Source organism: Electrona antarctica, assembly GCF_951216825.1.
Source record: "Electrona antarctica genome assembly, chromosome: 6".
NCBI lineage: Eukaryota > Metazoa > Chordata > Actinopteri > Myctophiformes > Myctophidae > Electrona > Electrona antarctica.
In genome coordinates, this window is record NC_136811.1 from 41,374,110 (window position 1) to 41,398,674 (window position 24,565).

Genomic DNA, 24,565 nt, shown 5'->3' on the forward strand with positions numbered 1-24,565 from the left:
TCACAATGAGTCATGATGCACTGCTTTGAGCTCACAGTTAGCAATGTCTTTTTATTTGTGCTTTTTACACCTTTTCCTCCCCAATTTAGTAGCTTTTGCCAGAAGGATACAACTGCTGTTGTATCCTACCTGCCAGTGAGTCAGTATAGCAGGGTTCCCCAATTAATTTCCCTCAAGGGCCATATTTTGACTAGGGTACCAGGTTGGGGGCCGAGTCCGCACGCGCAAGGTTCTCAGGGCAAGACCATCTGAAAAGGATGCCCAGTTTGACATGCATAGGCTACTGACCCCCATTTAATGCCATTTATATCTGGGAAGAATTTTGAAATTCTTCCAGGGGCCACAAGGAGGTGCTCTGCGGGCCGCAAATGGCCCGCGGGCCGCCTATTGGGGAACCCTGCAGTATAGGATACCGACTGAGCACCACCTCACCTGTGAGCAGACATTTTCACTCTTGGATGAAGTAGGGCATTTATTTATGAAAAAACCCCAAAAAAGGTTAAAATATGGAGAGACACGATTCTGCACAACAGCAGCAATAACCGACATTCAATGTTGGCCGTAGTCAGGAAGTGAGACAGACACATCCAGGTGAAATGACAGTCCATTTTATTAATCAGAACACAGCAGGCTACAGCAAACCAGCTCCTCACAGAACACCCGACCCCTTTAGTAACAGCAGACCTATCAGATCCCCTTCCTCCCCCTACAGCCACACCCATTCAGCTAGTTTAGCTCCACCCCCTTTGGAACAAGCGGGGGTCATATCAAACGTCCCCCTATTTTAAAGCAACAAGATCTGTGGATCATTATGGACCGTGACTTCTACTTCCTGGTTTTTATACAAAAGCTACACAATGTTACACTTGTTCATCAGAATACAATTTGCCTGATTAACTTCTCTTTTGTAGTGTCGGACACCATTTCAAATGTTGAATCCTTTACTTGGATGGAGCATTTATCACTAGAAAACTCAAAACACTAACGGACTAAAAGATACAAATGAAAAACAAAACCAGAGACGAGTATCATAATTCCGAATTGTAAAGCAAGCTAAAATTAAAATGGTACCATTACAGACGAGAGGAAAACCAGAATAAAAAGTGACAAAAACAAAAGAGTAAAAAAATACAGACGGTAAAAGATTTTTTTTTCCTTTTTTTTTTTTTTTTAATTCCATCTTAGCGATCTTCTCTCCTGTGGGTCTTCACGTCAGGATTGGAAGTCGGCCAGCATGTGGGCCGACACGGCAACATATTTGCACTTAAAAATCTAGTTTGTCCCCAATGGAGCTCCCATAGACAGGAAAACCGCTTGTCGTCGTCAGGCACTTTCTGAAACCCCGCCATCCTCCATATGGGCCAATCACGATGCAGGTTCATCCAGATCACATGATACAGCTGGACGGAGAAACGAAGGGAAGGAGAGAAACGAGAAAATGTAGGGAGGTAGTGAGAGGAAAAGAAGCACAAGAAGAGAAAGATGGGAGTTATTTGACACTAAACTAAATCGGGTTAACAGACCACAACACACTACACAGCATCCAGTTAGTAGCAGAGCAGACATGCAGCAACTCCACCCCCCCAATATAATATTTGTGTGCTTATAATACATTCCTATATTGTGAGTGTAACTCTCTTGAGGTTCATTATTATATAGTTTATGGGATTCTCTCCACTTCTACTGTAATCATTTCAGTAATCTTACCTAGTACAAAGTGTATCAAATTTATTCATCTTGGCCTGGACCGGCTTAGCGCCTCCCTTTCCTGTCTACCTACTGTAAATATATCAATAAAGGCATAAAAGCACCCTTTCAAATTATTTATTCATCTTAAATTGCAGAAAGTGTATCGTTGCATTACTAATCAGAAATAGTGTAACTAATACTTATATTATGTATTTTACCTAGCAGAAAGTGTAGTGTACAGTTTTTATTTATCTTAGGTAAGACTAAATGTTTTGAATTACTGTACCTCGTTCATTTAATATTGTACGTGATAGAAAGTGTAGAATGTTTTTATTAATCTCATTGATTACAGAGTAGTTCATGTTTTACTTTTCCCAAGTAGAAAGGGTAGCTTAATGTTTTTAATTAAATTTATTTTTTAATGTATTCTTACCTAGTAGAAAGTGTAGTGTAATGTCGGGCATCTTCTTGTTATTTACAGGTCGGTGTCGAACCAGGCCAGTTGATTGGAGTCGCCAGGTGGCAGGCCATCAATCAGGTCCTGGGCATGGCCCAGGTCGGGTAGACCCTCTACAGGGGGATATTCCTGACCGGGGTGGTGAGCCCCGGTCAGGTCATGGTCCATCATGGGCTCCATGCCCATCGAGTCTCCTCCGTAACCCCCAGAGTGGAATGAACGGTAGCTGGGGTCTGGGAGAGCCAGATGGATGGATGGAGATGCGAGAGGAGATGGGAGAGTGGACAGTGGAGGCAGGGTGGGGGGGAAGCAGGGCCATTGTTAAGGGTGATTTGTACTCAGTTGTGCGCTGGTGTTGCACACCGAAAATAGAAAATAGCTGATCTACAAGAACACAAGGTGTCACGTGAGAAATGTGACATGTTGTGAGCACCCGTGTGAGACACCGGTGCACAACCAAGTATAAATCAGGCATTAGAGAGCATGTTAACAACTCAAGCTGTCACACAGTAGTATGATCATTTAACACAGCAACACAACCTGCCCTCCATCCTCCAGCACAATGCAGATTCTTCTGATGCAATTCGGCTAGCTTACTAGCTAGTATTGACTTGACGATCATGCTGGAGGCATGAAGAGCAAGGCAAACCAAAATAAACCAAACAAATCCAGCCCTCGTCTCCATGATGTCCTGTGATTTGTTTTGTCTCACAGATTTCTGTTTGCCGTTTTGAGATCAGATCAGTCATTACCAATTTAATAGTTTTGTTTCAGAATTGACTTAATATCTGTCCACGTATCCTAATAAATAATCTTTGTCAAATTGTCACAAACATGTGTTGTTTTCAAACTGAAGTAGATTTCCACCCAGTTGTTCAGATCAAGATTTTGGTACCAAACAAACGCCAGACACAAGTTGGTAGGCTGTGACATCACTGTCCCCTGCTGAGCCTCCTGGAGGAATGAGGAATGGGCTTACCTTCTGGTCTGTATCCCAGTGGTTCTCCCTGAGCACCGATGTCCAGACCCAGCTCTCCAGTCTACACGCACACACAAGAGAGTTCAGACATGCCTTCATACTGTCCATCTAATCAATATTTTCTCACCTGGGGCCATATTATAGAAATATATCCTAAAAAGAGGCGTGACAAGTCTAGCATCGGATTTCAGTTAGTATATTTATATATTATACTGAAAGAGAACAAACTTTTTTAGCAAAAGGCCGATGCACACCTCAGAAGGCTAGTGACAGGGCAGTGTGTGGGACATTTGTTTTTTAAAGATATCCTTTTTAATGTATTATACTGGCCCTGATCTTTTACTTCAGTTCCAACGACTGGTTTCTCTCTGCCATGAAGTACGAGGTTGTGTCTGCAATGCACGTGTGTCATGTGGTGCAAGTTGCCTGCATGCATGCGTACCTCATTCCAGGCCATGGGTTCTGTCCTGAACAGGGAACTGGTCAGTTCCACAGAAAGACGCTTCTTGTAGTCCTGAGGTTTGTCCTCCGACATACGGAACAACACAGCAGCAGCATAGGTGGCTGGACACGGAGAGACATTTGTTTTAAACATACGCACAATATCTCACAAATCTATGTACGGCAAACGCAAAACCATGTATGTTTGTACTTACCCACTCCCTCATTGCGACTGTGCAGTAGCTCTGTGAGTGGGGCGGTAGCTCCTTCTGCCTCGATAGCTTCAGCAGCCTCTTTATCCTGAGCCAACTCACACAGGACCCCTGCTGCTACACGCTGAATGTTCTCTATGGGAGAATACAGCAGCTACACACACACACACACACACACACACACACACACACACCAAGTCATACACTGATGATTGTGACCACACATGCATAGTTTCTTTAGGCAAGGGTTTTCTTTTTGTCACAGCTCAAAACTATAAAAAACAATGTTGATTGATGTCATTTTACAATTAAATAATGTTTTGTACTGCATGCAGGAGAAACCTGAAGATTCTACAAAGCTTCACAAAGCTTGATTTTGCAAGAGGCAGACTTGCACTCTTTATAACGGCAATCACACCTGAATTACAGCACAATCTGCTGTGTGATATTGCTCTACTTTTACACAGTCATCAAGCAATGGGATAACAGTTTATAATTTATTCAGCTCTGTTAACAAACACAATTCCTTCAGGACTGAACCAAAAATGTTTCTAAGCAACAGAGTCAGTAAAAGAAACAGGCTAATGTTAGCAGAATTAAGACAAGAACTAATTGTTATACTGTATTATTTGATAATGTGTTAGTCGATGCTATGATTTCAATCTATGTGATCTATTATGTAGTTTTAGAACAGGTAAAGTTCTCCTACAGTCTTTGACAGGAAGATAAGCCACACAGAAGATGTGTGGTGTAAGAATACCTGAACAAAAAGTGGAATGGTGTTGAGTCCTCTGATGACTATTCTGTTGTGTACGTCTCTGGCTAGGATGTGCAGGGCTCCTGTACAGCCCTCTACGATCTCCTCCATGCGGACACCCTCCTGCACACATTAAAGGCCAATTCATGCTTTGCTCAGAAATTGTCCAACGACGTGTCACAAGTATGCATAACGATACAGTATGAATGCTCAAAACTCGAAAACATTGTGAGACAGTGTAACACATCGTTTGACAATACAGTATCACTTAAGTAGTGCCTGAGTTCAGTGGTTCTCAACAGGTGCTCTTCAGTGGAACAGGTATATTTGGAGGCAGAAAACTCAAGATGTCCTGCTTGTTTTGTCCCCAATGGTGCAGCCTATCTAGGGAAGGAACACTGAGGCACTCTGTCTTCAGGTGAAAAATTAATAGTTTTATTTTTCCTGGTTCAAAGAAAATAAAACTATTTGTTTTTCACCTGAAGACGGAGAGCTTCCCTAGATAGGTTGCACCATTGGGGACATCTTGGGTTTTTGCCTCTTAAAGTACATTTATCACTGTCTGCCACTGACATCCTTGGTGTGCATTATGGTGTTAAAATTGAGGCTGCTACTGATTATTATTTTAAAAGTCACGCTGCTTCTGAATATTATTTTCATAGTCAATTAACCTGTAGCAGCCACATTTTTTCATTATTCAATGTTATTATGTGAAGATAATAAAGTACAGCAAACAATGGCTTCACCCATAGTTATAAGTGTGTGTTCTCACCACAAACTGCTGCTGTGTTCCTCCCATACTGGTGCGTCTCTGTGTGTCCTGGTGTGCTCGGACCAGTAGCTGAACCAGTCTGGGAATGGCGCCTTGTTCTCTCAGAGGGGCATGGTTGGCCGGACAAAGAGCCAGGTTACGGATATAAGACCCACCGTCGCCTGAAACATATCAATCAATCACCTTTTAATTTGACCACTTACATCCTATACTTCGGTTGACTGGGCTCCACCAGGGGTCTCTACTTGGTCCACTCTTTTCCCTCTAAAACACATTTTTGCCAAAAATAACCGATCTTCAAAGCCATGGCGAGTTGAAACGCGAGGCTTTGTGATCTTGTACTGTAGTAGACCCATATGCGCACAATAGTTTTTCATGATTCTGCATTTTATCTCTGGGCAACTGGTTAGATATCTTAATGGTGTCACTGTGTGTAGACCGTGTACCCATCTTTATGAGAGGCCTGTGTGTATATCTTGATGAGGGGCTAGTGTGTGTACCTTGATGAGGGGCTAGTGTGTGTACCTTGATGAGGGGCTAGTGTGTATATCTTGATGAGGGGCTAGTGTGTGTACCTTGATGAGGGGCTAGTGTGTGTACCTTGATGAGGGGCTAGTGTGTGTACCTTGATGAGGGGCTAGTGTGTGTACCTTGATGAGGGGCTAGTGTGTGTACCTTGATGAGGGGCTAGTGTGTGTACCTTGATGAGGGGCTAGTGTGTGTACCTTGATGAGGGGCTAGTGTGAGGGTGTGTGTGTGTGTGTGTGTGTGTGTGTGTGTGTGTGTACCTTGATGAGGGGCTAGTGTGTGTGTGTGTGTGTGTGTGTGTGTGTACCTTGATGAGGGGCCAGTGTGAGGGTGGGTGTGTGTGTACCTTGATGAGGGGCCAGTGTGAGGGTGGGTGTGTGTGTACCTTGATGAGGGGCCAGTGTGAGGGTGGGTGCAGTAGTTTAACTACTACAGGTAGTCCATAGTGCAGTCTGACAGCATTCTGAGCCATCTCTGCGTCTTGGTGTCGAGAGGTCAGGTGACGCAGTGCGCAGATGGCCGGCTCTGTGATGTCTTCTCGGTCGCCTGCTCGCAGGACGGTGCGAACCAATGCCTCAATACCTCCAACCTACACACACACAAACACAGAACATTATACTCTGCTGGCCAAAGCCTCCAATGACTGAGATGATGTGTGTGTGTGTGTGTGGCCTCTGACCTGGCAGACCATCATTTTGTTCTTGTAGTTGTTACAGGTGAGGTTAGACAAAATCCCAGCAGCACACGTCACCACATTGATGTCATCACTGCCCAGTAGTTGAACTAGAGTTCCCAGTAAGCCCTCCATTGCTTCCTACATACACACAAGAACAGACAACAAAGTCATCGCAATGGTGAGACAAGACGACATGTATCGGACACTGATGGCTTTTCTGCAAACCACTTTACATACATACACACGCAGTTTTGGTCAAGGACACTACAATACACAGCCAGGAGGAGGCTGGGCATGTAACTGGAAACTTTCAATTCTACCTCCAGAGTCACTGCTATCCCAGGATGTCCAAGTCACTGGTGCTGCTACAGTACTAGTACTATTCACTACCACAATCACTAGATTGGTTCAAGTGGAGGGAAAGGGTGTGCACTTACCTGTTTGGTTGCAGCGTCTGACAGATTCCTGAGTGTCCAAAGACAGTTTTGGACCAGTCTCTGACTGGGGTCTGTCAGATGGAGACCCAGAGCCTGCATACCACCTGGACACATACACACAACCACATTAAATGGTCTTGTTGACAGTAACTTTATGTTGCCCATATAGACCGAGTACAGGGATTATGTCTGTTTGCAGGCCTGGATGTTAACTTGGGTTCCAAATGGATATTTGTAAAGGAATTTCGCTTAACAACTCCACAAACCAAAAGTAGCCAACAGCTTCAAAAGTAATAGTTGCAAAATTAACAGAGTTGTCATATACCTGAATATATATTTATGAAAAACATTTAAAACTTCTGAACTCAACCTGCACAGTTGTCGGATTGAAACCATCCATTTTATGTAGTGTTTCGTAGAGTGCTGCAGTTGAGTCTCAAATAGAGTGTGGTTGTGTCCTAGTGTTGTCTCATATTACTGTATAGTGTGTACTGTAGTTGTGTCTCACCGGCCTCCACGATGGCTGGTTTGTTGCTGGAGCAGACAGAGAGCACCTTGAGGACTCTGCTGGTCGTCCACAATAACTTCTCATATGTGTACGTCCTCATGATGTTCACTAGGGCCTGGGGACCGCCACTAGCCAGGATGATCAACTAAAACAGATAGAGATGATATGATGACTTCAACAAAATCAAACAAAAATCACTTTATGTAAGATTTTACAGAGTTTCTCTCCATTTCATTTTCAAATAAAATAAACATTAAAAGCAATGTATATAAAAAAAAGTAATGGCAACATTACGGCGCCTTCACACATTAAGCCTAACAGTGTTGCAAACCGAAAATAACCTACCAACAAGCTCACAACGTGTCAGGGATATTTTCAGCACAAGTGAAGCATATATTAAGCTCATATCTTCTCTCTCCCCATCTATCAGTGCTCACCTTGCTCTCTTGGTTTCCATAGGCCAGAATCTGCAGACAGTCTGTAGTGATAGCCAGGAACTTGACATTGGTCTTGTTGAGCAGAGCCACCATCTTCTGCAGCCCTCCTGCCAAGCGGACAGCCATCTTGGCTCCTTCCTGGTGCAGCAGCAGGTTGTGCAGGGTGGTGATGGCGTAGAACAGTACAGAGTCTACCGGCGAACTGCAGGACAACATACAGTCAGACAATTTGGAATAAACAAGGAGAAATACCGATACGACAAATATGGTTGTCCCGATCGGACCGGGTGATCAGAAATCGGCACCGATAATGTAATTTTCAAATGATCGGAGCCAAAAAGAAAAATGATCGGAGCCAAAAAGAAACGTGATCGGGACATCCGTAGTATCATTATATCCATATCATGATATTAGACTGGTGGATATTGTCCATGATTTGGGATATTGTACTATTGGCATAAATGTGTTCTATAAAATATAAATAATGGATCAGGAAAAATCAGTATCAGCCGATCAAAGTCAAAGTCAAAGTCATGATTTGTCACACACGTTACCGCAGTGAAATTTGTTCTCCGCATTTGACCCATCTCTTGGAGCGGTGAGCTGCAGCCGTGCCGCGCTCGGGAATCATTTGATTAGTAGATTTGACCCCCCAATCCAACCCTTTGATGCAGAGTGCCAAGCAGGGAGACATTGGGTCCCATTTTTACAGTCTTTGGTATGACCCGGCCGGGGATCGAACCCCGACCTCCCAGTTTCAGGGCGGACACTAACCACAAGGCCACTGTCTGGTTCAATGCTCAAAATCTAATGATCGGAATCGGATCGGGAGCAAAAGAAACGTGATCAGGACAATCCCTAACCACAATCTGCATTCTACAGGGTACCCTGAAGAAGGCAGCCTAGTCTGTCTGAAACGTTGCTCTGTTTTGAGTCTATGTCCTAAATATATTACTGGCATTGCCAGCTACGAGTGTGTGGCGAATCTTATTCTTCTAAGTGTTTACACCTTTGACCGACACCTCTCAAGGACAGGTGTGCGCTACATCCATCCATTGTAACACAGGTTCTTTTTCCCCCCTCCCATTTCCTAAAAGGTTATGTTTTTGTTTTACATACACCAGCGGACATGACAATCTATTCCTGGGAACACACTCAATCCTAGTGATTGAAAACGAGTCTAATATCACAACAATTTAATTCCAGCATGATGAAAGGCATCTTAGAATGTAAAACTTGTTGTTTGAAACCCTCCCGTTTGTGGAGTCTTACCCCAGCATCTTCACCAACGCTGGGATTCCTCCAGACTTGAAGATGGCCAACAGGCCCTCTCTGTGGTGAGACAGGTTGTGGAGGGTCCCTGCCGTGCAGCGGGCTGTCTCGACGTCGTTTGTGTTCTGCATTGTCCTGACGATGGCCGACACCATCTGGGGAGAGCGCATGATGGCGTGGCGCGACGCCTCCTTTTTGGACAGCTGGTGCACCATCACCGCTGCCTTGTTCACCACCACCTGAAGCACAGGAACCAGAAGGAAACATTTTCTTGTCAAGGCCCCCCAGTTTGGTATGCATTAGTCCACAGACTGAGAGTGTGCAAATTGAACCAAATGGACCCTGATTTTAAAATAAATCATCAATGAATCAATACCACTTATGTGTTATTTTATACTTTGAAAATATAAGGACACAAAACAGCAGATCTAGAAGCTCAGAACACGTAACACGCTCTGAGGTTCTAGGCTTTTTTCCTCAATTTGTATTGTATTTTTTACTTATTTGATATAATTGGTTTAAACTTTTTGCCTATAATGGCATGCCCAAAACAGGCATAGATGTGATAAAATCATCAATTAATTTAGTTATAATCAAATCGTTTAGTTTGCTTAACTGTTGCACTCCTACTGGCCAACAATAAGCAAATACCTGGTCCTCGTCGTTGAGTAGTTTGGTGAGTTCTGGGATGGCCCTGGTGGCCAGTTCAGCGTCGTCCTGGTAGTTTATCAGGTTCACCACGGCGTGTTTGAGCATCTGCGACGGCTCGGCCAGTCTCTGGACGTTGGTGGGATGGGCTCCGTCATACTGGGTGGATGGGATCTGCATGCCCTCCTCCAAGGTCTCGGGGAACATGGCAGCACGCACCCTCTGGGCACGGGTCATGGCATACTGACCATCTATATCTGAGCAGGGACAGAAAAATTAACAAGGTTGACCATTTTGTTTAATGACGCCTATTTATAAGCTATGCTACTTTTATAATAAAGAAATGCCTCACAGCTTCAATTCAGCCACAATTCTTTAGATACTACAGTGATACATAGCCATGTGACATTTTAAGGTTTTAGTTAAAAAGTTAAAGTTCTATATTCTGATTCTGTAACAGGGTCTCCTCACATCTCTAGCTCTTAACAGAAATGCACCCGTGTATGCGTTCTCTTTATTAAAGAGCTGGAGCAACAGCAAGACCCACATCACTGAACACACACTATAACAATGTCAATTAACAATTATTACTTATTTTAACCACAAAAACTCTACTTTAAGTCAAGCGCAATAACATGCCAACATCCATCCATAAATATTTCCAGCATCTAGACAGTTACTTAGGCCTCGATAAACACCCACCTTGTACTTGTTCCGGTGCAAAGTTCTGGTTGAAGCCCTGCTCCCACTCATACAGAACCTGGTTATCTACCCCCTCCTCTTCCTCTGGGTTGCCCTTCCCACTGAGAGAGGGCGCGGTGGTGGTCGCCCCAGAGTGGATACCAGAGTCCAGGTAAGACTGCTGCTGCCAGTGGCTGACCGCAGCCTTACGGTCCGGCTCCATGGCCATGTCCAACTCCATCAGATCAGCTGCCAAGACAAACATCAACATTATGTACTTGATTAAGACTTGTAGGGAGAAAATAACAAGACAATAGCCAATGTTTGGGACAAATTCTCAATTGCTTAATGTAAGAATATCAGCATGGATGAAAACAGTCATTTAAATGAAGATGCCGTGTTCCACAACATTAAATCATTTCCATTAGGCTATAAAGTTGTAGTTAGAATAATTAAAGTCCTGAGGTTAAACTTAATGTCCTGTCATGCAATGTCCAAGTAGTGCGTCAGTAGTCCTGTTATAGCAGAGTACCGTAGGGTGTCAGATTCATGCCGTCAAATTGTCAATGCAGTACCACAACTCACACTTTGATCAACTAATAAGTATTCCTCAGTTATGTTGTTTGACAGACTGGAAGTGTGAATTCCCTCGAGTTGGACTGGTGACAGAGGAAGTGAGCATGCTGAGGGCAGCTGGCCAAGTTACTGTGTGTGTCAGTGTATAGTGTAACCATGCACCTGTTCACATCTCAAAGGGACATGTGATCCATGGGCTACAGAGAGGACATAATTCAGGCAGTATGATTCTGCACTTCTTCCAAATAATTGTACTGTAATCAGTCATCTTGCTACTGCAGCTAAACCACTGTCCATCAAAGGTGTGTGTGCATATGTGTATGCACGCACACACCACTGTCCATCAGAGGCGTGTGCGCATGTGTGTATGCACGCACAAATAAACAGGAGGGAATGGGGAGGCAAGATGAACAGCAGCAAATTCAGAGGAGTTGGTAGTAAACTTATGTGGTTTTTCCAGATACATTTGTTGTGTGTGTGTGTGTGTGGTGGTAAAGGCAGTCCTTGTGTCTATTTTGATATCTAAAATATTAATGCCAAGAGGGAAGAGATGGACCTGAAGTCAATGATTCCTTCTTACCATATTTGGTGGTTGGCTTACCAAAAAGCAACATCTCTCCTGGAATATAAAGCGTGTGTGTGTGTGTGTGTGTGTGTGAGCGCGACTCACCCTGGGAAGCCATGTTTCTCTCAAGTCACAGCCCGCACAGCTTCCTGATCTGAAACACAAAGACACACATGGTGAGTCAATCATCCATCACTCGGTAAAACTCCTTCCTAGGCCGTGGTGAAACTGTGGTTCAAACGCAAGTGAGTGTATGAGAGAGAGAGAGAGAGAGAAATAATCGAGTGGGCTAATGTTAGGAATTTTCTCAGCTTAAATAAAATCATTCCTCCCTGCCTTTGGGCTCAATACTGAACATTTTGTTTGGAGAACTGTCTCGGCTCCATCCCATTAAAACCTCTCTGCCCGTTTTGGGTTTGGAAAGTGAATATTGTGATGATACATTTCTCAGACTAATGGTGCAGCCACACTCAACAGGCAGACATGTGATCAAAACTAAAACGAAAAAATAAACACTCCCATAAAAAAAAAAATATAATAACTGGAAGTGCTACCCCCCCCCTCCCTCATACGTCTCTTCCCAGAGCCTCCTCCGTCTCATTACCACCTCTCCCTCTCGCTCTCTCTCCAGACATACAGACGGCAGCACAAAGCCTTCATTAAGTGCAGTAGCTAGTGACTAGCCAGGCAAGGAAGGGAGGGAAGGAAAGGAAGGAAGGAATTGGGGGGGGGGGGGGGGGCAGAAAAGGAGGCGGGATGAAAAGGGGGCAGAAACATTCCTGTGCTGGCTTTGAAGCTCAAACCACAGAAACACTAGGGAGAGAGAGGGAGAGAAGAAGGGAAGAGAGAGATGGGAATGCTTTAAAGGAGGAAGGGAATTTTTGTATTTTTAATGTAAGAATGATTAAGGGCACTTCATTTTATTACATAGCACAGACGAGAGTTCAGAAGAGGAGGAAGAGCGAGAGAGAAAGAGCGATCATAAACTGTAACGGTCATGAACTGTTGACGTCACACAGATCATTGTTTGGGATGCAAGAAATCCAAAAGAGTTTCTTCTCAACTGCACATTTACAGAATGTAAATGAAATACATACATGATCACATAAGATATTGTTTGATGACAGTCGGGCTGTCGTGTTAAAGTTTCTCAAATCCAACTAAGGTTGGCTGACTTAAGATTCTTTAGACAGGCTCCAGCTAAGCCATGAGAGCAACAAATCTGTCATCTTCAACTAAATGTAAAGTGGATGCTAGGGCTACCATTTCTGCGATGAAGTTAGTAATTATCCAACATTTCTGGGCCATAGGCCTGCAGTCTGTAAATTGGTTCCATCATAGATTCAACTGTTCCAACATGATGATTCTGTATTACTGTATTTAATCACATGACCCAGGCATGTCATAATAGGATGAATAAAAGATGAAAATAGGCCAACATTCACCAAAAAGAGCGGCTCTAGTCTACAGCTCTACCAGCATCACACAATCGCCTGTAGATCACCCATTTTGTCCCCGGCAGAGATTTGGTGTAGCGGGGGAATAAGGAAGGGACCAAGTACGGACTGTTGAGTCTAATGACAATAGTATATATATATATATATATATATATATATATATATAATTATTATTTTTAAAGCAAAAATAAATCATGCCTACAAAACTATTTTGTCTCTTAATGGCTTGTTTAGTAATTGGGCCGCTGCAGTCCAACCTGTGCAACCCTGGTAATTTTACACAGCCCGCACCAAGTGCCTCTCTCTATCTCTCTCCCTCTCTGAAAAGTGGCTTTTGTGTGACTTGGCTTTGTGAGGATGGCATTATGCAAATGAGAAGCACTTCTTCACAACAACCCAATTGGATTAAAATTACCTCCAGCCACCACAACTACATGGCAATTATGGACCACAGAGCAGAGAAGAAAGCAGGGGTGATTTAAAACCAATTTCAGTTGTTGTTTAGAGTCTGAAAGGGGCTGCATTCAGATTGTAGCTGGCACATTCACAAAACAAACACTGTCATCCATCTGTACATTTCAGGAATCTCTGTATGCATGTCTGTCCTTTCCATATCAAGAAAGAACCATTCATCCAATCAACTCTCCCCACTTGAAATTAAAAAAATATATTGCAGAGGAACAAAGGTGAACGCAGTGTCTAGTATGAAGGCGATCAGATGGGCAGTTCGTAATCGTGATTAATGTACCCACAGACTTGTAATGTACAGTTGCTATAGTACAAACGGAGCTTTTCCTAATAAATAGTCACCTGGAGTCACCATGTAAACATCAGGATGACAGAGGTTAGCTGATGAGAAATCAGCTCACTGCTTGTTCTACAGGCTGTGATGCTTTATTGACAACATGGTTTTGTTAAATGCTGGTCATCACAGACACCCAACTATAACATAGATGGAGGCATGGGGCTAGGGATGGAGAGTGCACAGGGGCATACACTAGTATTTCACATGTTCTAAACAGTAGCTGGGATTTTGGGAGAGACCGCCAGTGGAGTTTGAGCGTTAGTTCCCACCCACCAAAGACCCATGAAGTGCGAACAAATTCAGTTAGATTACGTACGAACTACAATTTTTAGTTACAAAATAGTCATAAGAAGAAGAAGAAACAAGGAAAAGGTCATACAACAGGTGAGGAGAAGAATATGAAATATTCCCATGAGTAAAATGCTACTGTGGGTCAATAACAGACCTACATAGTTAGGTTATTTCAACATCAGACCTGGTTGCGGTCAGAACATTGTCCTAGGTTTTCTCCTGGGACCTGACAGTGTGTGGACATCGTTTTCTTGTCTCAGTATTTCAACAGCCCTCGCGCTGTTCCACAAAACATTGCATAGTCGTGACAGTGGTACTTGGTGCAAAAAGGTTTGGGCATCATGTTACAGGGTGAGCACACTACAGCTGTGCATATATATTTTAGCATAGACCTCACGATGCGCAATAGGCATATCGCAGGACGTGCAATTTAATTGACATTTTTATCTTATCAATAAAGGCAAATGAACTCACACGACGTGCAACTTTTGTTACTGCTTGAGAAGCAAAATCAAGAATATTTAGGCAACATGTTCGGGAGGAAGAGACACTGACAGAGTCAGCGATATGCGTGTATTGCCCGTGTATTTGGCACACTGACAGCGATCTCACTGGCTCTGTGTAGCAGGTAAGAGAAGACTCACTCCTCCCTGGCTCCCTCCCTATGTAAAAAAAAAAAGATACATGACATCATCCCTATGGCTGCAGAGCACTTGACAATATGTGGTGTTACAGTGGGGGTGCATACTTAGTTTAGACTAGTCATTGGTTAGACATGGGTTAAGGTTAGGTATGCTGCCCCGTGGGAGGTTAGGGTGAGGGTTTGAGATAAGTTGTAGGACTAATGACTGGTCTAACCAATGAATAGTCTAAACCAAGTAGTCTAAACTACCCTTACAGTGTATTCACGTTACTGGCTTACAGATACAGTTCATTGTTAATATTGACGATGCTGCAGTCACACAGCTAGAGGCAGAGAGAGATCCAGTCAGCATGTCAATGACCTAGCTGTCTGTACACTGCAGCCAGGACCCAAAACTACTATCAAGTCATTTAAAAAGTTTTTTTTTTTTTTTTTTTTTACAGCCTGTCCGTACCACTGTCATGACTACAGCTGGAGACCAAATCATAACATAAGGTTTCACAAACAAACTATCACATTAGCTACACTTATAGACACGCTGAAACAGACAATCGCTCACCGACACTCATTCACTGCTACACACACAAAAGGCACATGCACACACATTGTCCCACACCGACTGCCAAACCCAAACACCCGCAGGCTGTAGTGAATGACTCCCTTGCCTGTCCCCCCCCCCACGCGGTGCGTCATTAAGCACAGCATTGACTCAAGTCCTGAAAACCGCTGCACGCAAGCCACAAACACACATTCACTGCTCACACGCCATCCCAGCCCAGCCCATCCCAGCTTGCCAGAGCAGGTCTGCCCTCGCATGACGCAGCCTGCTCATAATGGAAGCCATGTGTCCTGTACCAAAGCCTACCAGCAGAGACATCCAAACATACAGTCACACTGTGAAGCTGCCTATCATTTACACCACTGGGAAATGTGGCTCCTTTTACATGTGGCTTCGGAGCGCTTTCAAGCCATGATAGGTTTCTTTTTGATCGCTGAAACAGCTCAAAAATATAGTTTACAATGGCGTGATGGCCCTATAAAATCAGGCTTATTTTTATTATACAATAAGGCTCTAAAGATATAAGTTAAAACCTAAAGAACTGAGCAGCACAGACAAAGTTTCCTTACAGAATAGTGTCGTCTTGGTCTAGACGTCATCCTAGCGATACTAGGGATGCTGCTACAGAACAGCAGAATCTCCAGCTAGAGTTGAGTTCAATTTAAAACCACATGTCACAAATAGGAGCTATATGTTAGGAACTGCTGTTATCAGGCTTGGCTGGATCCCAATAGTGAGCTTGGTGGCACACACGCACACACAACTCAGCGGCCACTTCTTGACAAATCTACACAAATAAACGTGCACACAAGAAGGTTTGTGGACTTGGTAACGGAGAGATGGCAACACAGCTGTATAGAGTTTGTGTAACCACAGCAGTAAAGCCTCAGTCTAATGACAGGCTTCCTTCTGCAGGCTGCACTAGAATAGCCTGCAGTAGCCTGGAGCTCCGTTTCGATTCCATCTAAGAAATGCAAATTATGAGCCGTTGCATTAGAAATGCTTAATGGAAACAGACAATTTTAAATCAACTTCCCTCAAAATCTCAGGGTATATTTTACGGTTTAAAGCAGGAAACATCTTGGTTGATACAGGAATGATATGGTAGATATTTGAAGCTTGCCTGTTGAATAATGAACTAAATGAAGTGGGATGCTGCCTTTTTGTCTTGTAGTGGACTGGACTGGTTGTGTTAACAGGCTGGGCAGAATCTGGCATTACCTCACAATATGCATCACCATACAGTGATACGATACGCATCACAAATAAATACAAGTTGATTTCAGTTTAACTTCCTATTAATAAATTAAATTCAAAATATCCTTTTATACTTAAAAAGGCCTTTTCTGTAGTCTTATATTTAGTTGCAAACCAGCTACACGCTCATGTCCGAGTCTCAGATATGAGCAGTTTGTTATGTGGCACCATATAGTTGATGACGTTTATTTTTAAAAACTGCATCACTGAATCGAGATGCCTTGCAGAAGTTGCGCAAAAATCATGACTAAGGTGTTTGCACACTGGTGCGTTTTCAGCCGAATATCGAGGGGGAATTTCGGAGGACGTAAATGAAGAATGACCTCACTTTATGTCAATCACGTTTGCACACTGCCGCCGAATATTTCGTCCATACAATGTTTTTTTGGACCGGGGTCGATTTGATCCATTTTCCGCAGCCGTCTAGTGGGGTGTTGGTGACAAGCTGACAGTAAGTGATGGGCTACTACTTTCGGATCTGCAAAACGCAGCGGAGAAAAAAAACGTAACAGTGTGCAACCACCTTAAACGACATATTGTGGTATTAACTTAACAAATAGCTGTAGAATGGGCATCAGTCTAATGCGAATACTGGTATTGTCGGGTGAGTGGTCTAATGCAAATATATGACAGTCTCTTACATAATTTGTTTCAAAAGTTTTATCCAATTATATTGGGCTCAAGATGGTGCTGTATGTGCGCTTCTACACGAAGCGTCACGAAAGCCAGAAACGCTTTCCGACGCTGCAAGTTGCAGCGTGGGTGGAGCATCATTTCCATCCACCAGCTGTCTAAAAACCAGGAAGAGACTCCTGCCGCTCGCAGCATTTGGAATCTTCGTGACGCGACTGTGTGGATGCCGTCTATGTCAGCCAGAGCTGCGCAAAAAGTGAAAGACCTAAAAGGGCTCGACCAATAGGATTGTGCATGGAAGTAGTTTGTGACGTAAACGCAAAAGGGCACTAATGCACATGCAAACAAGTGGGCCCAAACCGGAAGGAAGGTGTCACTAGGTGAGTTTGCTCTGGTGATCAAGCAACTTTTATTGAAATGAATGGGTGGGGATTGTCCTCCAGATAATACATAGTTCAATGATGCACAATACGTACCGAGACAAGACATTGTGTTTGCAAATACATCTACAGTCAGTGTTCAAACAAAAGATCACGGGACAAATCATACCAGTGTACTTTGTCAAATGAGTGCCTGGTATGCAAAGTGCTTACAGGTTGGATGGTCTGAACCCAGTATATTCTAATAATTATTCATGCTATTTTTAATCAGCATCCTGCATCAATTGCAAATTCAATATGAGCTTGTCACTGTGCCATAAGCCAAAGACAATTCCTTATATGAATGTCATATTTGGCAAGCAAGTGTTTCTGATTCTAGCAGAGCACTATGAAGAGGATTTCAATAAACAGCATTAGGCAATCAACCAAGTGACTCAACTAGCATGAAATTAAATTAACTGCTGAGGCGTCACATAGGCTGTTAGTATTATGAACAAGCCAAGACAATGGGATTGAACCACATTCATGAACTGTCACCCATCTCTTTTAGTGCCGTATAATGAAATAAATGTCAAATAGACCGATGACCAATGATTAAGTCGGGAACTGAGAAGTAGCCATTACAACGACTCTCCATTTGAAGTTGATAAATGTCTCTAGATATTCTCACATCCCCATGTAGGATGATCATAAACCCATGTTGTCCTATTCTACAAAGAGTCAAGTCAGTAAACACTTTGATCCTTGACTGGTTTCCTTAAAGGGGTATTTCGCTTTTAAAAACATGTAATTTTATTGTCTAATCTGGCTTTTGTGATCACCCCAGTTACTTGATTCAGTATTTAGATACCGGTATTTGATATTAATTTTATCACACGCCCATATAATTCCTATACAAACCCATTGTAACTTCAAACTCCATTTTATGTTGAAATACTGTATTAATTAAACTCACCTTGGGTGCAAAAATGGCATTATGGGCGGCCTGTAGGTCACAACAAAGTATAAATCAGGTGTTAGTCAAACAGTGCTACCCGCTCTGTAGTACGATAGACAAAAGCCGTCTAAAGATCCATGTTCCATATATGACCAGAGCTGTGAAACCATCAAGCAGAGTGCATCTCATTAACCACAAATGGGAGGACTACTGGACTTCACAAGGTATTCAGCTATACGACAATGACAGTCACATCTCATGTTATGTTATGACACGCAAATGGGAACTGAAAAGTTGTGCCATTTCTTTCCTTTTTATATTGTGATAAATATAGAGGGTATGTGCATGACATCATCATCATACCCGGAAGTTATGCGGGAACGCCTACAGAGTGGCAAAAAACTACTTTCTGGCCTTTACAGCCCATAGATCCAAACAGAAGTTTTATCTGATCGCATTAAACGACGTCGACTCACTTTGCCACTCAATGTATGCATTGTGCATACCCTCTATTGTATTGTGGACTTTGAGAATTCCCTAACCACATTATCCCCAGCATCACTATTCTGGAGCAAACATACCAGATCTACTCTAGGTCACATGTCAAAATATGACATGCCGTGGAGCCTTTAGATCAGCAATGTTTGGCTAAGAAATTTGGTGTAGAGGGGAAAAGGTTAGTAGCACACCTTGTATACCAACATGAAATAGGCCATGCATCAATCTTCATCAACGAAAATCCACAGTCATGCTGTGGTGCTTCTCTAGCATACCGACATATTTTGTAGTTTGTGTGAAGGGTTAGATAGACCTTAATGGTAACGATACAACATATATGGTCAGACAGACCTATGGCAGCAGTGGTACAATTACAGGCAGGGGCAAACAAAGCTTTGCTGGCATCTTTTTTTTTATAGCACAGTTCAGTAAGAATCACAAAGCATGAGGTCTAGGATGTTTGTTGCGGTCTTCTCTCTGGTACTGTGGTATTTTTTCAAGTCAAGAGCAATAACCAAATTTAGCACAGGTACTTGATATGCTACGGTTCGCTTATCAATGGAAAACGATAAAACAGCCTGGAAGCAGTACAGTGTGCAGGGTCACAGACCACAATGAAAACAGCCTGGAAGCAGCACAGTGTGCAGGGTCACAGACCACAATGAAAACAGCCTGGAAGCAGCACAGTGTGCAGGGTCACAGACCACAATGAAAGCTGTACAATGTGCCAGGTCAGCAGTGAACCCTCGCTACAGAGAGACGCCAACCATACACTGAACAAACCTCTGCCACTGCACTGTCTGGTCTGTGTGGCCCCTGATTTACCTCACTCACTGGAAACTAATCAAATTGTGTGTGCAATGCATTATTCTGGATAAATTGACTACTTGCCCTCCTGGTGTGGTAGCAGTCAGAGACACACTGGGAAATCAACTGCCACACACACACACATTCATGCAAATCCTGCAGCATTATTCTTGAATGTCATGGTATACCTTTATGCACCTAATTTAGCCTACAATACCTGAAAAAAATAGCCACTTTGACTTTAAGTAACTTAAGAATTGTGTCTTTGATCATTTCTCTCCCGTGTTAAAAGCATACTACATTCATTCTTGGTTTAATGTTTCCATCTGGATCAGAGTAGAAAAAAAAAAAAAAACTTTTAAATGCCAGAAAATAACAATTGCAACTCACACCAATAACAGCCTAAGGCTATTACCATCAGAATAGCTACTGTTAACATATTGTCAATGTCAACAAACCTGAACCTCAGAGTAAGGTTTCACTTTTTAAAGGAAATCAATCCATCCATGCCCATCTAATTAATTGTATTCACTAACCTGCTCATTTCAATAATGAAGGTGAACAGCAGCGCACCAAGACTGCAATACAGTACAAGCCATAGTTTTAGATATGGAAATAGGTTTGTAAAATGTAAAGCAACACTTTACATAATTATTCTAAAGGATTTTTTAAATAAAGTTACCGACAATAGAGTGTCAGAGGCTTTCAACAAAGATGATTTTGGTTACAACTACAGACCATACATACAAAAAGGAGTCCTGTGGCCTTCAAATGTAACCAACACACCCGACGCTTCCGTTCTCATTTCCTACATTCCGTTTCAGGTCACCTACGTCAATCAAATTACCTAAATCCCTTAAACATAACCATAGATGGTAATAGAGGCAAGGCCCATATAAAACCATGCTTTCTTTATCTAAGGCAGGAGGTCATGTAGATTAATTAATACATTGCATAAATAGTTTCATTTAAAGGAAATGTTACCTTAAGTCTACCAAATAGGTACAACTCAACGTGAGATTGCAACTGTGACATGCTTCATGATATAAATTGTTGTTTTTTTAATAAATCCAGCACCTTACAAGAAAATAGCCTTCCTAAAACAAATGCACGTCCAATGCCACCAAATATGTATGACTTTCCTTATGTAGAGTAGAGACGGATAATTATCCCAGCACCTCTTACTTACGCGATTGCCGTGAAAAATGTTGGAAGGGGAAAACAAAATCAATCACTCAATAACAGATGAACACCTAGAAGTCCACAAGCTAGCATGTCCCATACCTACCCTGCCCCCTCCCTGCCAACACGCACGCACGCACACACACACACACACACACACCACATTGACTCAAATTTCACACTCTTGGCTCCTCCTAGTCTTCCTCCCAGAGCACAACGGCTAAGGAATTTGTCGGTCTTTGTTTAAAAAAGACGAAGGGAAAGGCCAATTGTGCCACCACAGTAGTAATACATAAATAAAATCAAGATTTCAGTCACATCATTTCCAATCCGCGTATATAAAAAGCGCGGTCCAACTATTGATATACCAGCTGAGCTCGATTGTTTCGTGGGGGATCATGGTAAACTTTTCGCCACTTCTTACACGCTTCTTGCCTTAACGCTTAGAGGGCTCAACAATCAATACACTGTACACACAACCAATACAGGATTGTGATTGATATATACTTGATTAGCTGTGGTTAAAAAAAAACAAATAGTGACTCAAAAACACTGAAACCAGCTGAAACAACAACCGATCATACGGGGCAACTGTAGCCCGTGAGTCAGATTGCAGGAATGTTGATGGGAGAAGAGAGGGCAACAAACCCTACAGAGCAGCTGTAAAGTGTAAACACACATCTGCAAAACAAAAATGTAAATGCCGGGTCTTCCTGCGCTTATTGGAGGTTATATTATTAACTAAACATTTACTAGATTAGATAACATGTGCATAATATTATTTAATTGAGTGTCCGTCCTAAGGGTCTTCGAAGACATGCCGTTATAACTAGATTGGCGTTAGACCAAAATGTCCGAGTTCCTGAACAGGGAATCCCCTTGTATTGAACGGAATGATTATTAGTAAATAAACACGAATACATTCATTCAGATTGCTCTATCATGGTGTGTGTTTGTTTGCATTACAGCGAGAGCATGGCTTAAATGGGGCCAATTTATACTACTTTGCCTCGGGGGCCATTCGTTTGAAAACAAAAATGTCGTATCTTCAACTGAAGTATCGACGCAAAAATATGTATGTTATTATCTGTTCTTCTGTCCATCTTTTTATTCGCTCGACATTTTGAATTAAATTCAAACCAGCCCAGGGGCACATACGCACTAGCAGTTAACCCAAATACATCGATAGGCTTCCGAGGAATTTGAACGCAATTCAAGTTAACAGGTAGATTTTTCTTTTGAAAATTACGCGGAAAAAAGACGTCCCCTCATACTTAACATAACAGAAGACGACCAAACTGGACCAAGTATTAAAGATAATAAAGTATTTATTGTCCACTAGGCGGTGGCTTGGTGAAATATTTGCCATTAAAAACCAGCTGCTGGCTTGACGCCCCCCCTCACAGAGCAGCGTAGATTCCAATCCTCCTGCGATTCAGACTGAGCTCGAAATGTGGAAGAACTAGCAAGAAGAAAACGAGTTAAAAATGACAACCGCCGGGGATGATATGTGATGATATAGCAACAGGCCTACCCTTGTCAAAATCGTGGTCCCAAGTCCGTCCCGCTCGGATAGTGAAGAATAAAAAGCACGTCTGGAGGAATGGATATAAAAGGGAGAGAAATGTGATCGCGGCGTCAGCGAGGAGCTCTCATCCACTGCCTCTGGCTTCCAGCTCTCACACCACCAGTAAAAAGAGTTAAGATGGCGGCGCGCTCTTATAGACCGCAGTACTCTTCTCCAAGCCAGTAGTATCCCACCGCGCAACGACACGAATTAGAACCAGCTTGTCAGAATTGTGAGTGTGAGTGAGTGCTGTGTGCTTGTGCTGTGCCCCTGACCCCCCCACCGCCTTTCATTTGTAGTAACAGACCTTGAGAACAGCAACAGACCGTTTCATTTGTTGAAATGCATGATTATATTAATACAATTATATACGTCTATCTGTGTTGTTAATATTCATAATGTTAGTGTGTGCTCGTGAGTATCAATACACAATTGAACGAGGTTCCGGCAGACCACAAAAAGGAAATCAGAATATGAACCCCATTCAGATCGTATATGGTTTCACCGCGGCCCATATTTGAGCAAATCAATTAATTGGACTATTTGATTGTCTTATTGTGGGGCACAATAGGCTACAGTACACCATAACGTTTCCCACTTGAGCCACTTAAACATTAGGGAGTTTTGTGTTTTTGTTTTTTGTTTTCTTAGCAATGTCACTTGTTTAATTATCCTGCATAATTCTGGGACCGAGCCAAGGCTACCTGCAACCTGTACCTGCCTGTATGAGTTCTCTCTCCTGAGGCTGATTGGATGAATTTGGTATCCCAACCTGAACATGTATGTTTTGTTTTGTAGCCTATTGGTTTACTATAATGATATGAGGAGATGGGTGCACCCCTCTTACTGAACACAAGTTCTATAGTATAGGCTATCTATAGCCTACCAATGATTGCATTGGGACTATATAGAGATATTTAAGAGGCCTATACATAAAAAAAATCACACCCGTGTGAAGTGAGGGGCGCTCTTATACATCATAATACATCATCTCATTCCACCGATTCTGGCCAATTAGAATTTGCGTCCTCATCTTCGTCTTCAATGTTCGTGTTTATGCAATGTTTGTGTTTACACAAACACTCAAAGCTGGCCATTCATTGTCAATGGCATTTAATGATTGTGTTGGGACAAACACTCAAAGCTGGCCATTCATTGTCAATGGAATTTAATGTTTGTGTTAGGACAATGTTTGTGTTTACACACACCCTCAAAGCTGGACGTAGGAGGGGCTAGTGCCCCTCAAAAACCGTAGGCTACTACTGGCTACCTTTATAGGCTCTGTTCCATTTCACAGAGCCAAAAAGGTGTATTTCACACAACTATAACCACAGTACAAATTCAATGGAGATCAAAAATAGTAGAAGCACATATGAAACCCCTTGCTAGATTGGAAGTTGTAGTATTAATGGAAACGTTAAAACCCAAGGACATAGGGGGCTCATTGATAGCCTCTTTTATGATGAGAAAATCGAAACAATTTGAAGTTCATGTTGCAAATAACATTGTGTCACCTGCATCCTTAAGCTGTGAGCTTTATCTTGTTTATCACTTACTACCGAATGCTGAATGTATGTATGTTCTGCAATGTCCTGTTTCTACTAGTCCTATATGTAGAATATGTAATGTATCAGTTATGCGTTAACCACACTTGACCCGTAGTGTCCCTATTCTGGGGGCGAACATTCACTGAAAATTGCAGAGCTACAACTACAAGCCCACAAGACGTTGTTTGGTTGTTTATGGCGAAGATAACTGTCAGCAGCAATTGTTTGGGTTTAGGGATGCACAGGGGTGTGTGTGTGTGTGTGTGTGTGTGTGTGTGTGTGTGTGTGTGTGTGTGTGTGTGTGTGTGTGTGTGTGTGTGTGTGTGTGTGTGTGTGTGTGTGTGTGTGTGTGTGTGTGCGCGCGTGC

At 42.7% G+C, this 24,565-nt stretch overlaps 1 protein-coding gene across 1 annotated transcript; it reads right to left on the minus strand.

The window, feature by feature from the left end:
* Positions 1-592: 592 nt before the first annotated feature.
* On the minus strand, positions 593-22,786 carry ctnnb1 (catenin (cadherin-associated protein), beta 1). Its single transcript, XM_079504294.1, is given in 18 exon segments — positions 593-1,400; positions 2,123-2,379; positions 3,126-3,186; positions 3,568-3,689; positions 3,782-3,932; positions 4,539-4,658; positions 5,308-5,451; positions 5,454-5,468; positions 6,221-6,424; positions 6,515-6,649; positions 6,949-7,052; positions 7,457-7,601; positions 7,894-8,095; positions 9,166-9,404; positions 9,817-10,070; positions 10,516-10,743; positions 11,741-11,789; positions 22,619-22,786. Coding segments are annotated over 16 exon segments (2,352 nt in total). The 5' UTR covers positions 11,754-11,789; positions 22,619-22,786; the 3' UTR covers positions 593-1,400; positions 2,123-2,164.
* Positions 22,787-24,565: the final 1,779 nt, after the last annotated feature.